Source organism: Musca autumnalis, unplaced genomic scaffold (genome assembly GCF_047663935.1).
Source record: "Musca autumnalis isolate F117 unplaced genomic scaffold, ASM4766393v1 scaffold_3, whole genome shotgun sequence".
NCBI classification, from domain to species: Eukaryota; Metazoa; Arthropoda; class Insecta; order Diptera; family Muscidae; genus Musca; species Musca autumnalis.
The window spans coordinates 15412325-15426044 of record NW_027411866.1 but is presented as its reverse complement, the minus strand read 5'-3'; the positions used below and the strand labels follow the sequence as shown (position 1 = coordinate 15426044).

At 33.8% G+C, this 13720-nt stretch overlaps 2 protein-coding genes across 4 annotated transcripts in view; both read right to left on the bottom strand.

Annotated features, from left to right (window-relative positions):
* Nucleotides 1–1958: 1958 nt before the first annotated feature.
* On the bottom strand, nt 1959–2563 carry LOC141396831 (uncharacterized). The gene has a single exon (XM_073972505.1). It carries the CDS (start codon nt 2561–2563, stop codon nt 2186–2188), a length of 378 nt encoding a protein of 125 aa, XP_073828606.1. The 3' UTR covers nt 1959–2185.
* LOC141396830 (uncharacterized) overlaps nt 1959–13720 on the bottom strand; it is a 51026-nt gene continuing 39264 nt past the window's right edge. Inside the window, exons 3-4 of one of the 3 annotated variants that reach the window (XM_073972502.1) lie at nt 11588–11773; nt 1959–2757 (exon numbers count right to left, since the gene is read on the bottom strand). In XM_073972502.1, coding sequence (XP_073828603.1) covers nt 2567–2757; nt 11588–11773 — 377 coding nt within the window. In that variant the 3' untranslated portion in view covers nt 1959–2566. The remainder of the gene's footprint in view (nt 2758–11587; nt 11774–13720) is intronic. The other 2 variants (XM_073972503.1, XM_073972504.1) reach the window with 2 other exon arrangements.

The following is a 13720-nucleotide window of genomic DNA, read 5'->3' as shown; positions in this document are numbered from 1 at the left end:
ACGACCCTATTACTCAATATTTATCTTTGACAATTAATTTTCAATAACAGCAATGTTGTTTTTGTAAATTTGTTAGTTGTTGTAATTCATTCATATACCTTATAATAAATATACCTTGATTGTATCCTTTTCAAAATTAACAAGCAAACAACCCCAAGGATTTTTGTTGGATTCTTTTTTTGGACTCTATGTTTATTTGGATAATTTGTTTTGGATTCTATGTTTGTCCCTAATCAAATGCATCAACCATTGGTGTACTAGCACAGCCATAAACCAATACCACTCCAATGCATGCTATTCGACTCATAATGTCAACACCATCCATTGGTTTAAGGGATGCCAAATAGTGGCAATGCAATTCCAGATCCAAGGGATGAAATTTTAAAGGAACAAAGTAAAGTAGAAAAAATCCGCAGTTCTGTGATGCAGATGAAAAAAATCGTTTAGGCACGAAGTTACTTCCCTTTGAGTTCCATGAAACAATTTAAGAAAAATACATGTTACCCCTGAGCGTATACTTAAGCACCATGCAGAATATTCTTTAAAAAAATCGCATTTAAAGGTCTTGGGTCTGTGTGGAAAATATTCTTTAAAAAATCCACGTTTAAAGGCCTTGGTTCGGTTTGGAAATATTCTTTAAAAAATCCACGTTTAAAGGCCTTGGTTCGGTTTGGAAATATTCTTTAAAAAATCCACGTTTAAAGGCCTTGGTTCGGTTTGGAAATATTCTTTAAAAAATCCACGTTTAAAGGCCTTGGATCTGTGTGGAAAATATTCTTTAAAAATCCACGTTTAAAGGCCTTGGATCTGTGGGGAAAATATTCTTTAAAAATCCACGTTTAAAGGCCTTGGATCTCTGTGGAAAATATTCTTTAAAAATCCACGTTTAAAGGCCTTGGATCTGTGTGGAAAATATTCTTTAAAAATCCACGTTTAAAGGCCTTGGATCTGTGGGGAAAATATTCTTTAAAAATCCACGTTTAAAGACCTTGGGTCTGTTTGGAAAATATTCTTTAAAAATCCACGTTTAAAGGCCATGGCTCTGTGTGGAAAATATTCTTTAAAAATCCACGTTTAGAGGCCTTGGATCGGCTTGAAAATATTCTTTAAAAAATCCACGTTTGAAGGCCTTGGCTCGGAGTGAAAAATATTCTTTAAAAATCCACGTTTATAGGCCTTGGTGCGGCTGAAAAATATTCTTTAAAAAATCCACGTTTAAAGGCCTTGGTTCGGCTTGAAAATTTTCTTTAAAAAATCCACGTTTAAAGGCCTTGGTTCGGCTTGAAAATATTCTTTAAAAAATCCACTTTTAAATGCCTTGGTTCGGCTTGAAAATATTCTTTAAAAAATCCGCGTTAAAAGGCCTTGGGTCTGTGTGGAAAATATTCTTTAAAAAATCCACGTTTCAAGGCCTTGGGTCTGTGTGGAAAATATTATTTAAAAAATCCACGTTTCCAGGCCTTGGGTCTGTGTGGAAAATATTCTTTCAAAAATCCACGTTTAAAGGCCTTGGTTCGGTTTGGAAATATTCTTTAAAAAATCCACGTTTAAAGGCCTTGGTTCGGTTTGGAAATATTCTTTAAAAAATCCACGTTTAAAGGCCTTGGATCGGCTTCAAAATATTCGTTAAAAAATCCACGTTTTAAGGCCTTGGGTCTGTGTGGAAAATATTCTTTAAAAATCCACTTTAAAGGCCTTGGGTGTGATTGAAAAATATTTTTTTAAAAATCCATACTGTAAACTTTTTGGTTTAGAGTAATATAAAAGCTTTAAACTTTACTGTATTGAGAGCTTTTGTTAAGTTTAACCTCAATGTCACGTGTAGATGGCGTGTCTATTTTGTAAAAGTTTAATCTCCTAAAAATATACTATTAAATTAAGGATGTACCTACCACAACTTTTAGTTCACATGTAGATGGCGCTCTTCAGGTTCAATCATATTTCAATAAAATGTGAGGTTTTTGCTAAATTTAATTTATTTTTTTATTGTTTTTTTTTTTTCTACAGACGTACATTATAATATTTTTTTGTTACAAACATACATATAATACAAATCGAAGGTAGTTTAAGGATAGTAAAATTAAATAATTTTGATTTTCCAATATATCTTAAAGAACTACACACAAACAAATTTCAGAACAGTTATAGACACAAAAGTAAAGCAAAACAAAATTATTTTGTTTTATTAAATTTGCTCCCTTGAAAGTTCTTCAATGGTACGAGCATTGGTTAGGGTGACCCATAATGGTGATTGTATGCTGGACAGAGAATAGGCTCGATCTGCGTCTAAGGAACGTGATTTACGCATTGAAGTAGAACGTTTTTTCATGTTTATTGAACGACTTTCCGAAATACGTTTTTGTCGCCTTAAGGTAAAGTGTCGCGAAGGGGTGGGATATTCTGATTTTGTTTGCAAAAATCGAGGTTTACTGCGGCTTTCCGTATATTTTTCAGCCAATGTTGTTGAAGTGTTTGTGGGATTGGTAGGTGATGGTGTTGTATTGGTGGCTGTTGCATTGCTCATCCGTTCAAAAGTTGATGAAGCATTCGACTTAGCCGGCATTTGCTAGCTACTGGACAAGGACATCTTATAGGAGGTTGATGATTCCATGGGCGATTCCGGATGTAATATTTCCGTTTGGGTCTGTTCAACATCACTGCAACGTTCTTCGACAACCGTGTCTAATTCTAATGAAGTGAAACCTTGACTTAAGCTTCGTTCAGGACGTAAACTGATAGCTCTCGTCGATCGGTAATCTGAAATGAAAGCGAAACAAAAGACATGATTATTTTTAGGGAAAATTTATTCAACAGAATTCAAACTTTACGACATTCAATACAAAATACAAAAATTGTGGAAACCCAAAAAGGAAAAATATCCAAATATTTGTGCCTAATGAAGACATCAGCAGTTATGCTAAAAAAAAACTAGAAAAATAAACGGACATAAAAATGCAAAACAAAAATCTCTAAAAATGTTTTGAATCATCAACCACACTTGCTTGAAAAGAATGCTACTCAAACCAATTACACATTTGCCAATTCAATCAGATAAAAAAATAATTTTGCAAACCAACAAAAAATGTTTTTTGTTATTAAAAATCATGGTCTACATCTTTTACAGATTTAGAAAACTTGCTTTAGAAGAGAAGCAAAAAGAAAACTAAGGAAAAACATTTGAAAACAAAGAAAAACGGACAAGCAGAAATTATGCTATTAAAAAGTAATAAAGTTTTGTGCCTTAAAGTATGCAACGATTTCGTTTAACGTCTTTGAATTTCATTAAAACCAAAAGATGCCATGAGATTACATCATTTGTAAGGACAAAAGTTTCATCATAAAAATTAAAATGGAAGAGAAGTTTAATTTGAAAGTTGCGAACACTTATTGGGAGCGATTGCGAGCCTTAGGTCACCCTACATATTATAAATTAGGTAAATACTTCTCAGGCCTTTAAACGTGGATTTTTTAAAGATTAGTTTCCACACAGACCCAAGGCCTTTAAAAGTGGATTATTTAAAGATTAGTTTCCACACAGAACCAAGGCCTCTACAAGAATCCTTTCCACATAAATCCAAGGCCTCTAAACGTTAATTTTTTAAAAAGTATTTTCCACGCAGACCCAAGGTTTTTAAACGTGGATTTTTTAAAGAATATTTTCAAGCCGATCCAAGGCCTTTAAGCGTGGATTTTTTAAAGAATATTTTCAAGCCGATCCAAGGCCTTTAAGCGTGGATTTTTTAAAGAATATTTTCAAGCCGATCCAAGGCCTTTAAGCGTGGATTTTTTAAAGAATATTTTCAAGCCGATCCAAAGCCTTTAAGCGTGGATTTTTTAAAGAATATTTTCAAGCCGATCCAAGGCCTTTAAGCGTGGATTTTTTAAAGAATATTTTCAAGCCGATCCAAGGCCTTTAAGCGTGGATTTTTTAAAGAATATTTTCAAGCCGATCCAAGGCCTTTAAGCGTGGATTTTTTAAAGAATATTTTCAAGCCGATCCAAGGCCTTTAAGCGTGGATTTTTTAAAGAATATTTTCAAGCCGATCCAAGGCCTTTAAGCGTGGATTTTTTAAAGAATATTTTCAAGCCGATCCAAGGCCTTTAAGCGTGGATTTTTTAAAGAATATTTTCAAGCCGATCCAAGGCCTTTAAGCGTGGATTTTTTAAAGAATATTTTCAAGCCGATCCAAGGCCTTTAAGCGTGGATTTTTTAAAGAATATTTTCAAGCCGATCCAAGGCCTTTAAGCGTGGATTTTTTAAAGAATATTTTCAAGCCGATCCAAGGCCTTTAAGCGTGGATTTTTTAAAGAATATTTTCAAGCCGATCCAAGGCCTTTAAGCGTGGATTTGTTATAGAATATTTTCAAGCCGATCCAAGACCTTTAAGCGTGGATTCTTTAAAGAATATTTTCAAGCCGATCCAAGACCTTTAAGCGTGGATTTTTTAAAGAATATTTTCAAGCCGATCCAAGGCCTTTAAGCGTGGATTTTTTAAAGAATATTTTCAAGCCGATCCAAGGCCTTTAAGCGTGGATTTTTTAAAGAATATTTTCAAGCCGATCCAAGGCCTTTAAGCGTGGATTTTTTAAAGAATATTTTCAAGCCGATCCAAGGCCTTTAAGCGTGGATTTTTTAAAGAATATTTTCCACACAGACCCATGGCCTTTTTTAAAGGCTATTTTCCACACAGACCCAAGGCCTTTTTTAAAGAATATTTTCCACACAGACCCAAGGCCTTTAAACTTGGATTTTTTTTTTAATATTTTCCACACAGACCCAAGGCCTTTAAACGTGGATTTTTTAAAGAATATTTTCCACACAGACCCAAGGCCTTTAAACGTGGATTTTTTAAAGAATATTTTCCACACAGACCCAAGGCCGTTAAACGTGGTTTTTTTTTAAAGAATATTTTCCTCATAGCTCCAAGGCCTTTAAACGTGGATTTTTTAAAGAATATTTTCCACACAGACCCAAGGCCTTTAAACGTGGATTTTTTAAAGAATATTTTCCACACAGACCCAACTCCTTTAAACGTGGATTTTTTAAAGAATATTTTCCACACAGACCCAAGGCCTTTAAACGTGGATTTTTTAAAGAACATTTCCACACTGACCCAACGCCTTTAAACGTGAATTTTTTAAAGAACATTTCCACACTGACCCAACGCCTTTAAACGTGGATTTTTTAAAGAACATTTCCACACTGACCCAACGACTTTAAACGTGGATTTTTCAAAGAACATTTCCACACTGACCCAACGCCTTTAAACGTGGATTTTTTAAAGAACATTTCCACACTGACCCAACGCCTTTAAACGTGGATTTTTCAAAGAACATTTCCACACTGACCCAACGCCTTTAAACGTGGATTTTTTAAAGAACATTTCCACACTGACCCAACGCCTTTAAACGTGGATTTTTTAAAGAATATTTTCCGAACTGACCCAAGGCCTTTAAACGTGGATTTTTAAAGAATATTTTCCGCACTGACCCAAGGCCTTTACACGTGGATTTTTTAAAGAATATTTTCCACACAGACCCAAGGCCTTTAAACTTGGATTTTTTTTTTAATATTTTCCACACAGACCCAAGGCCTTTAAACGTGGATTTTTTAAAGAATATTTTCCACACAGACCCAAGGGCTTTAAACGTGGATTTTTTAAAGAATATTTTCCACACAGACCTAAGGCCTTTAAACGTAGATTTTTAAAGAATATTTTCCACACAGACCCAAGGCCTTTAAACGTGGATTTTTTAATGAATATTTTCCACACTGACCCAAGTTCTTTAAACGTGGATTTTTTAAAGAATATTTTCCAAACAGACCCAAGGCCTTTAAACTTGGATTTTTTAAAGAATATTTTTCAAGTAAAACCAAGGCCTTTAAACGTGGATTTTTTAAAGAATATTTTTCAAGCAAAACCAAGGCATTTAAACGCGGATTTTTTAAAGAATATTTTTCAAGCAAAACCAAGTCCTTTAAACGCGGATTTTTTAAAGAATATTTTTCAAGTAAAACCAAGGCCTTTAAACGCGGATTTTTTAAAGAATATTTTCCACACAGACCCAAGGCCTTTAAACGTAGATTTTTAAAGAATATTTTCCACACAGACCTAAGGCCTTTAAACGTAGATTTTTAAAGAATATTTTCCACACAGACCTAAGGCCTTTAAACGTAGATTTTTAAAGAATATTTTCCACACAGACGCAAGGCCTTTAAACGTGGATTTTTTAAAGAATATTTTTCAAGCAAAACCAAGGCATTTAAACGCGGATTTTTTAAAGAATATTTTTCAAGCAAAACCAAGGCCTTTAAACGCGGATTTTTTAAAGAATATTTTTCAAGCAAAACCAAGGCCTTTAAACGCAGATTTTTTAAAGAATATTTTCCACACAGACCCAAGGCCTTTAAACGTGGATTTTTTAAAGAATATTTTCCACACAGACCCAAGGCCTTTAAACGCGGATTTTTTAAAGAATATTTTTCAAGCAAAACCAAGGCCTTTAAACGTGGATTTTTTAAAGAATATTTTCCACACAGACCCAAGGCCTTTAAACGTGGATTTTTTAAAGAATATTTTCCACACAGACCCAAGGCCTTTAAACGTGGATTTTTTAAAGAATATTTTCCACACAGACCCAAGGCCTTTAAACGTGGATTTTTTAAAGAATATTTTCCACACAGACCCAAGGCCTTTAAACGTGGATTTTTTAAAGAATATTTTCCACACAGACCCAAGGCCTTTAAACGTGGATTTTTTAAAGAATATTTTCCACACAGACCCAAGGCCTTTAAACGTGGATTTTTTAAAGAATATTTTCCACACAGACCCAAGGCCTTTAAACGTGGATTTTTTAAAGAATATTTTCCACACAGACCCAAGGCCTTTAAACATGGATTTTTTAAAGAATATTTTCCACACAGACCCAAGGCCTTTAAACGTGGATTTTTTAAAGAATATTTTCCGATGCCTTTAAATGTGGATTTTTTAAACAATATTTTCCACACAGGCCCAAGGCCTTTAAACGTGGATTTTTTAAAGAATATTTTCCACACAGACCCAAGGCCTTTAAACGTGGATTTTTTAAAGAATAGTTTCCACACAGACCCAAGGCCTTTAAACGTGGATTTTTTAAAGAATATTTTCCACACAGACCCAAGGCCTTTAAACGTGGATTTTTTAAAGAATATTTTCCACACAGACCCAAGGCCTTTAAACGTGGATTTTTTAAAGAATATTTTCCACACAGACCCAAGGCCTTTAAACGTGGATTTTTTAAAGAATATTTTCCACACAGACCCAATGCCTTTAAACGTGGATTTTTTAAAGAATATTTTCCACACAGACCCAAGGCCTTTAAACGTGGATTTTTTAAAGAATATTTTCCACACAGACCCAATGCCTTTAAACGTGGATTTTTTAAAGAATATTTTCCACACAGACCCAAGGCCTTTAAACGTGGATTTTTTAAAGAATATTTTTCAAGCAAAACCAAGGCCTTTAAACGCGGATTTTTTAAAGAATATTTTTCAAGCAAAACCAAGGCCTTTAAACGCGGATTTTTTAAAGAATATTTTTCAATAAAAATCATGTTTTTTAAACGTGGAACCCAGGCCTTTAAATCTGGATTTTTAAAGAATATTTTTCAAGCAAAACCAAGATTTTAAATGTGGATTTTTAAAGAATATTTTCCACACGACCCAAGGCCTTTAAACGTGGATTTTTAAAAAATATTTTGACGTGTATTTTTTATAGAATATTTTTCCAGTAAAGCAAGGCCTTGGAGATGTAATTTTTAAAGAATATCTTTCAAGTAAGGCAAAGCCTTGGAAACGTGGATTTTTTAAAGGATATTTTTCCCGCAAGGCAAAGCCTTGGAAACTTGGATTTTTTAAAGAATATTTTTTAAGGAAGTCAGGGCTGGAGTAGTGATAAAATAAGAGATCTGAGAAATAAATTTCAAATATTACACACATTTGTAACTAAGTCTAGAGGCTGCTTTTTCTGCCAAATTAATATCTTAGACACGAACTCCTGATTCACTGTTCGAGTAACCATTATTGCCAAATTATGTAAAGTATTAGGGTGCAAATAAACATCCAATTTTGAGTTAGTTCTGACATGTAGAGGGCGTTATGATTAAGATATTCGTGACATCAACCTTCGGTCCATAACAATAGTTATGTCCTCGGATATTCTTGACACCAACATTTGGTCCGTAAAGTAACTTAAGTCACAGCAGCTATATACTAGGGGGATCGCTTGTACATTGAAGACGGAGTGTTTGTTGGAGGCTTGAAGCTCGGAATATCGTCCAACAATTCATTTTACGCGTTATGTGTGCCTTTCCGTGCAAATTTATAAAGGAAGGTTCTGGAACAAGAATTTATTACGTCAAGATAATATAGTTTGACTATTTGGAACTAGGTGGCTTTCATCAATGCAATCAAATATTACAACTAGGGGTGTGATTTGACTGAGAAAAGGATATTTCTTTTGAAGACATATAATAATAATTTCTTAAGGCCCCGGGCCTTTTTGCTGAAGTTATTGGTGTTAAAAAAATAAAATGCAAAGGGCAACGTAGTTCGAACTTGGCTCGACCGTTCTTTCTTCTTTTACCTTTCTTCATTAAACAAAAATGGCATGCTGCTTATTTACCGAGGCCTTTACTCATCAATATCCATATCTTTAATCAATTTTCTTTATCGTAGACCTCATCTTTTCCGTCTAACTTTACAACACCGGTTAATTTTGTATTGACAGAAGCCATAGTTTTGCTATATGGCACTGGAAGCCTTGGAACTTGAAAGACACTTTTGTTTTTATGAATTTCTAACTATTCAAGCCCAAGACTAAAAGTCGAATTCTTATTTTTCTTGGTTCCAGTTTTTCGTACTGACTTTTTAATGTCCGCTTGATTTTTTTGTTTATAGAGTTCTATAGATTGACTATTGGTACTATGGCACTGCAATCTGATATCACAATTCTTAATATTGGCTCAAGAAAGGAATATTTCTTCTTATGGGGGCACCCATCCTCGAACTTGAAAGACTGTTTCGTTTTTATCAATTTCAAATTCTTCAAGCCCAAGACCTTTAGCCAATGTTCTTTATTCTTGACACCAGCTTTTGCCACTAACTTTACGACGCCATCCGATATTTTGTTTTGACAGAAGTCTATAGTTTACCTATTTGGTATTGGAGGCTGTTATCACTGTAATCAGATATCACAATTCCAAATATCACCACTAGGCGGCTGATGTGACTCGAGAAGGGAATATTTCTTTTCATTCTTCTTATGATGGCACACAACTTCGAACTTGAAAGGCAATTTTGTTTTTATTAATATCTGACTCTTCAAGACCTAGATCAAGCAAAGCCAAGGCCTTTAAATTTGGATTTTTAAAGAATACTTTTCAAGCTAAACTAAGGCCTTTAAACGTGGATTTTTAAAGAATACTTTTCAAGCAAAGCCAAGGCCTTTAAACGTGGAGTTTTTAAAGAATATTTTTCAAGTAAGACAAGGCCTTGAAACGTGCATTTTTAAAGAATATTTTTTTAAGAAGTCAGGGCTTACGTAGGGATAAAATAAGAGATCTGACAAATAAATCTGAAATATTACACAAATTTGTAACTAAGTCTAGAGGCCGCTATTTCTGCCAAATTAATACCTTAGACATGAACTCCTGATTCATTGTTCGAACAAAAATTATTACCACATTATGTAAAGTATTAGGGAGCAAATAAATATCCAATTATATGTTAGTTCTGACATGTAGAGGGCGTTATAACTAAGATATTCTTGACACAAACCTTAGGTCTATGTCCTCGTATATTCTTGACACCAACCTTTGCTCCATAAAGTAACTTAAGTCACTGCAACTATATAAGAGGGGGATCGCTTGTGCATTGAAGACGGAGTGTTTGTTGCAGGCTTGGAGCTCGAAATATCTTCCAACAATTCATTTTTACACGTTATGTGTGCCTTTCTGTGCAAATTTATAAAGGAAGGTTCTGGAACAAGAATTTATAATTTCAAGATAATGGCAGTTGAAGACAGTATTTTATAGTTCGACTATTTGGCACTAGTTGGCTTTCATCAATGCAATCAAATATCACAACTAGGGGTACGATTTGACTCACAAAATTAAAAGCTCTGTTCCAGAACTAAAAAGTTTTTACAATGTTTACCACTTTTACACATTTTGCGTTCCCGTATACAAAATTTATATGAAAATCGTTTACGACTTTTACAACTTTTACCACTTTATAAAGTACGGGAACAGGCCAAATATTTCCGTGACATATTTTTTTCAATTTCTTAAGGCCCCGGGCCTTTTTGCTGAAGTTGTTTGTGTTAAAAGAATAAAATGCAAAAGGCAACGTTGTTCGAATTTGGCTCGGCCGTTCTTTCTTCTTTTATATTTCTTCTTTAAACAAAAATGCTATGCTGCTCATCAAGATCAATACCTTTAATACAGTTTCTTTATTGAAGATCTCAGCTTTTCCGTCTAACTTGACAACACCGGTTAATTTTGTATTGATTAGATACAAGAAAATAATATTTCTTCAAAATCTTCTTATGTATGGCACACACCTTCGAAGAAAGTTTTTATAATTGATGGCTCTTAAAGACCAAGACGTTTTACCAATTTCATTTATTCTTGACCTCAGCTTTTCTTGCTAACTTCACAATATCAGCTGATTTTGCGATGACAGAATCCTATAGTTTGACTATTTGGTATTAGGAGGCTCTCATCACTGCAATCAGATATCACAATTCCAAATATCACCACCATGGGATTGATTCGATTCAAGAGTGGAATCTTTCTTCACATTATCTTTACATCAAGATTCAAGAGTGGAATCTTTCTTCACATTATGCTTATGTGAGACATACATCTTTGAACTTGAAAGACAGTTTTGGTTTTTACTAAATTCTGACTCCTTAAGAAGCAGACATTTTACCTACTTTTTTATTCTTGACCCCAGCAGACCTCTTGCCTACTTTCTTTATTCTTGACCCCAGCTTTTGCCACTAACTTCACAATGTCAGCTATTGTTTAGCCCTTTGGCACTAGGGGGCTCTCACCAATTAAATCAAATATCACCCCAGAAACCTGCAAGAAGCTACTACTTTTTACTACGATAAAAGTTGTTCCTTTATGTTATCGAAAAAATAGTAAACATTAGTAGATTCTTGCAGTACTGGAACAGACCAACATTTTTTGTGACTATCAAAAAGACCAGAATCTTTATCCACATTTTATTATACATGACCTCAGCTTTCCTTTTAAATATAATGTCAATCACTGTTGTGTAAGATAACTTGATTGACAAAATAAAGTCATCATCAGCAACTTTTGTGCCTTCAAATCTGTTTTCTTGGGCAAAATAAAAACAAAAACAACAGGAACAAAAAATGTCTATCATAATTTAAGGTGATTGATTGAAAGATGAACATCAGGACTAAGCATTCAAAATCAAAAACCTATTATCATTTACAACATCCACACCATTTAGCATCATCATCCTAGTCATCATCATCATCAATGAACAATACATTACAACACTTAAACTCACTAAGCCTATGTATTGGACTAAATCTGACCAGGCTGACAGCATGGTCCTGCATATCATAGTTGCGGCGGCGATCTCGTTCTCTGGCCATTTTGGCACGATGACGCAAACAGCAAATGACAATAAATGCCAAAATGGGAAAGCCAAATATGCACGAGACAATGGGTATCACAATGGATTCCGGTGAAACTGTAATGAAAAGAAAGGGCGATATAGAGACAAAAGGAAAAGAGAAAAAACACATTAAGTATGTCATAATAAGCTTAAAGGAATTGTTATTATATATAAATACAAAACGCTTATAGTTATTAAAGATAAATACACACACGCAGACCCAAATAAACGAAAGCAAGAAAGAAATTTGAAGGTCGTCTGAGTGGAATATTAAGTCTTTTTTTGCCAAATAAAGAACACAATGGAAATATAAATGTAAGGAATTATAGAAATGAAACCGAATGAGAAAAATGGCTCAGTGGAATGTCTAATAAATAATTCCAACAATTACTAATATTTTTGTTAATAAATAAAAATAAATTAAGAAGAAATTCCTGATTGAGGATATTTGGGGGCGCATGATTAATATTATTTATTTGCCATCCAGGCGTACACTTTGTGTCAGCACTTATACGTCCTTACACATTTGAGACACGTTTATTGTGAACTTATATACCTTATCTCCTTCAACCTTCTCTTTTAATTATTTTTTCTCTAATTAGTTTCAGTACTTTTTATTTATTATTTGTTTTTATAGTTTGCTGTTGAGAGCAACAAATTTACGGCATCCTCCTAAGTTAGTAATCCTTCTTCCATCCTCTCTGTTTGTGTGAAAGTGTTTAGAGGTTTTTTTGGTGTGCAATTACAAACATTTCTAATTACAAAACATATTACTCATGACTTAAAATTTACTAGCACAAGTTTTAGTTTATAGTTTGGAACGCCTTTTTTGCATTAAGGAGGTGGATACTGGGGTGCGCAGGAAAAACTGTAATCCATGGCTGTACAAAATAATACAATAAGTCATATTACAAATTGGCAAATTCAAGCAAACTTCAGGTCTTTAAACCTGGATTTTTTAGGGATTATTTTCAAGCAAAGCCTTTAAACGTGAATTTTTTAAAGAATATTTTCCACTTAGAACCAAGGCCTTTAAACGTGGATTTCGTACAGAATATTTTCCACACAGACCCAAGGCCTTTAATCGTGGATTTTTAAAGACTATTTTCTACACAGACCCAAGACCTTTAAACGTGGATTTTTTAAAGAATATTTTCAACACAGGCCCAAGGCATTTAATTGTGGATTAAAAAAAAACATTTTCCACACAGACCCTTAAACGTGGATTTTTTAAAGAATATTTTCCACACAGACCCTTAAACGTGGATTTTTTAAAGAATATTTTCCACACAGACCCTTAAACGTGGATTTTGTAAAGAATATTTTCCTCACAGACCCAAGACCTCTAAACGTGGATTTTTTAAAGAATATTTTCCTCACAGACCCAAGACCTTTAAACGTGGATTTTTTAAAGAATATTTTCCTCACAGATCCAAGACCTTTAAACGTGGATTTTTTAAAGAATATTTTCTACACAGGCCCAAGACCTTTAAAAGTGAATTTTTTAAAGAATATTTTCTACACAGACCCAAGACCTTTAAACGTGGATTTTTTAAAGAATATTTTCTACACAGACCCAAAACCTTTAAACGTGGATTTTTTAAAGAATATTTTCTACACAGACCCAAGACCTTTAAACGTGGATTTTTTAAAGAATATTTTCTACACGGACCCAAGACCTTTAAACGTGGATTTTTTAAAGAATATTTTCTACACAGACCCAAAACCTTTAAACGTGGATTTTTTAAAGAATATTTTCTACACAGACCCAAGACCTTTAAACGTGGATTTTTTAAAGAATATTTTCCACACAGACCCAAGGCCTTTACACGTGGGTTTTTTAAAGAATATTTTCCACACAGACCCAAGGCCTTTACACGTGGATTTTTTAAAGAATATTTTCCACACAGACCCAAGACCATTAAACGTGGATTTTTTTAAAGAATATTTTCCTCACAGACCCAAGGCCTTTAAACTTGGATTTTTTAAAGAATATTTTCCTCACAGACCCAAGACCTTTAA

What these genes read in the sequence shown, in the direction of transcription:
- LOC141396831 (XM_073972505.1), bottom strand. Translation starts at nt 2,563, where the DNA reads ATGCCGGCTAAGTCGAATGCTTCATCAACTTTTGAACGGATGAGCAAT.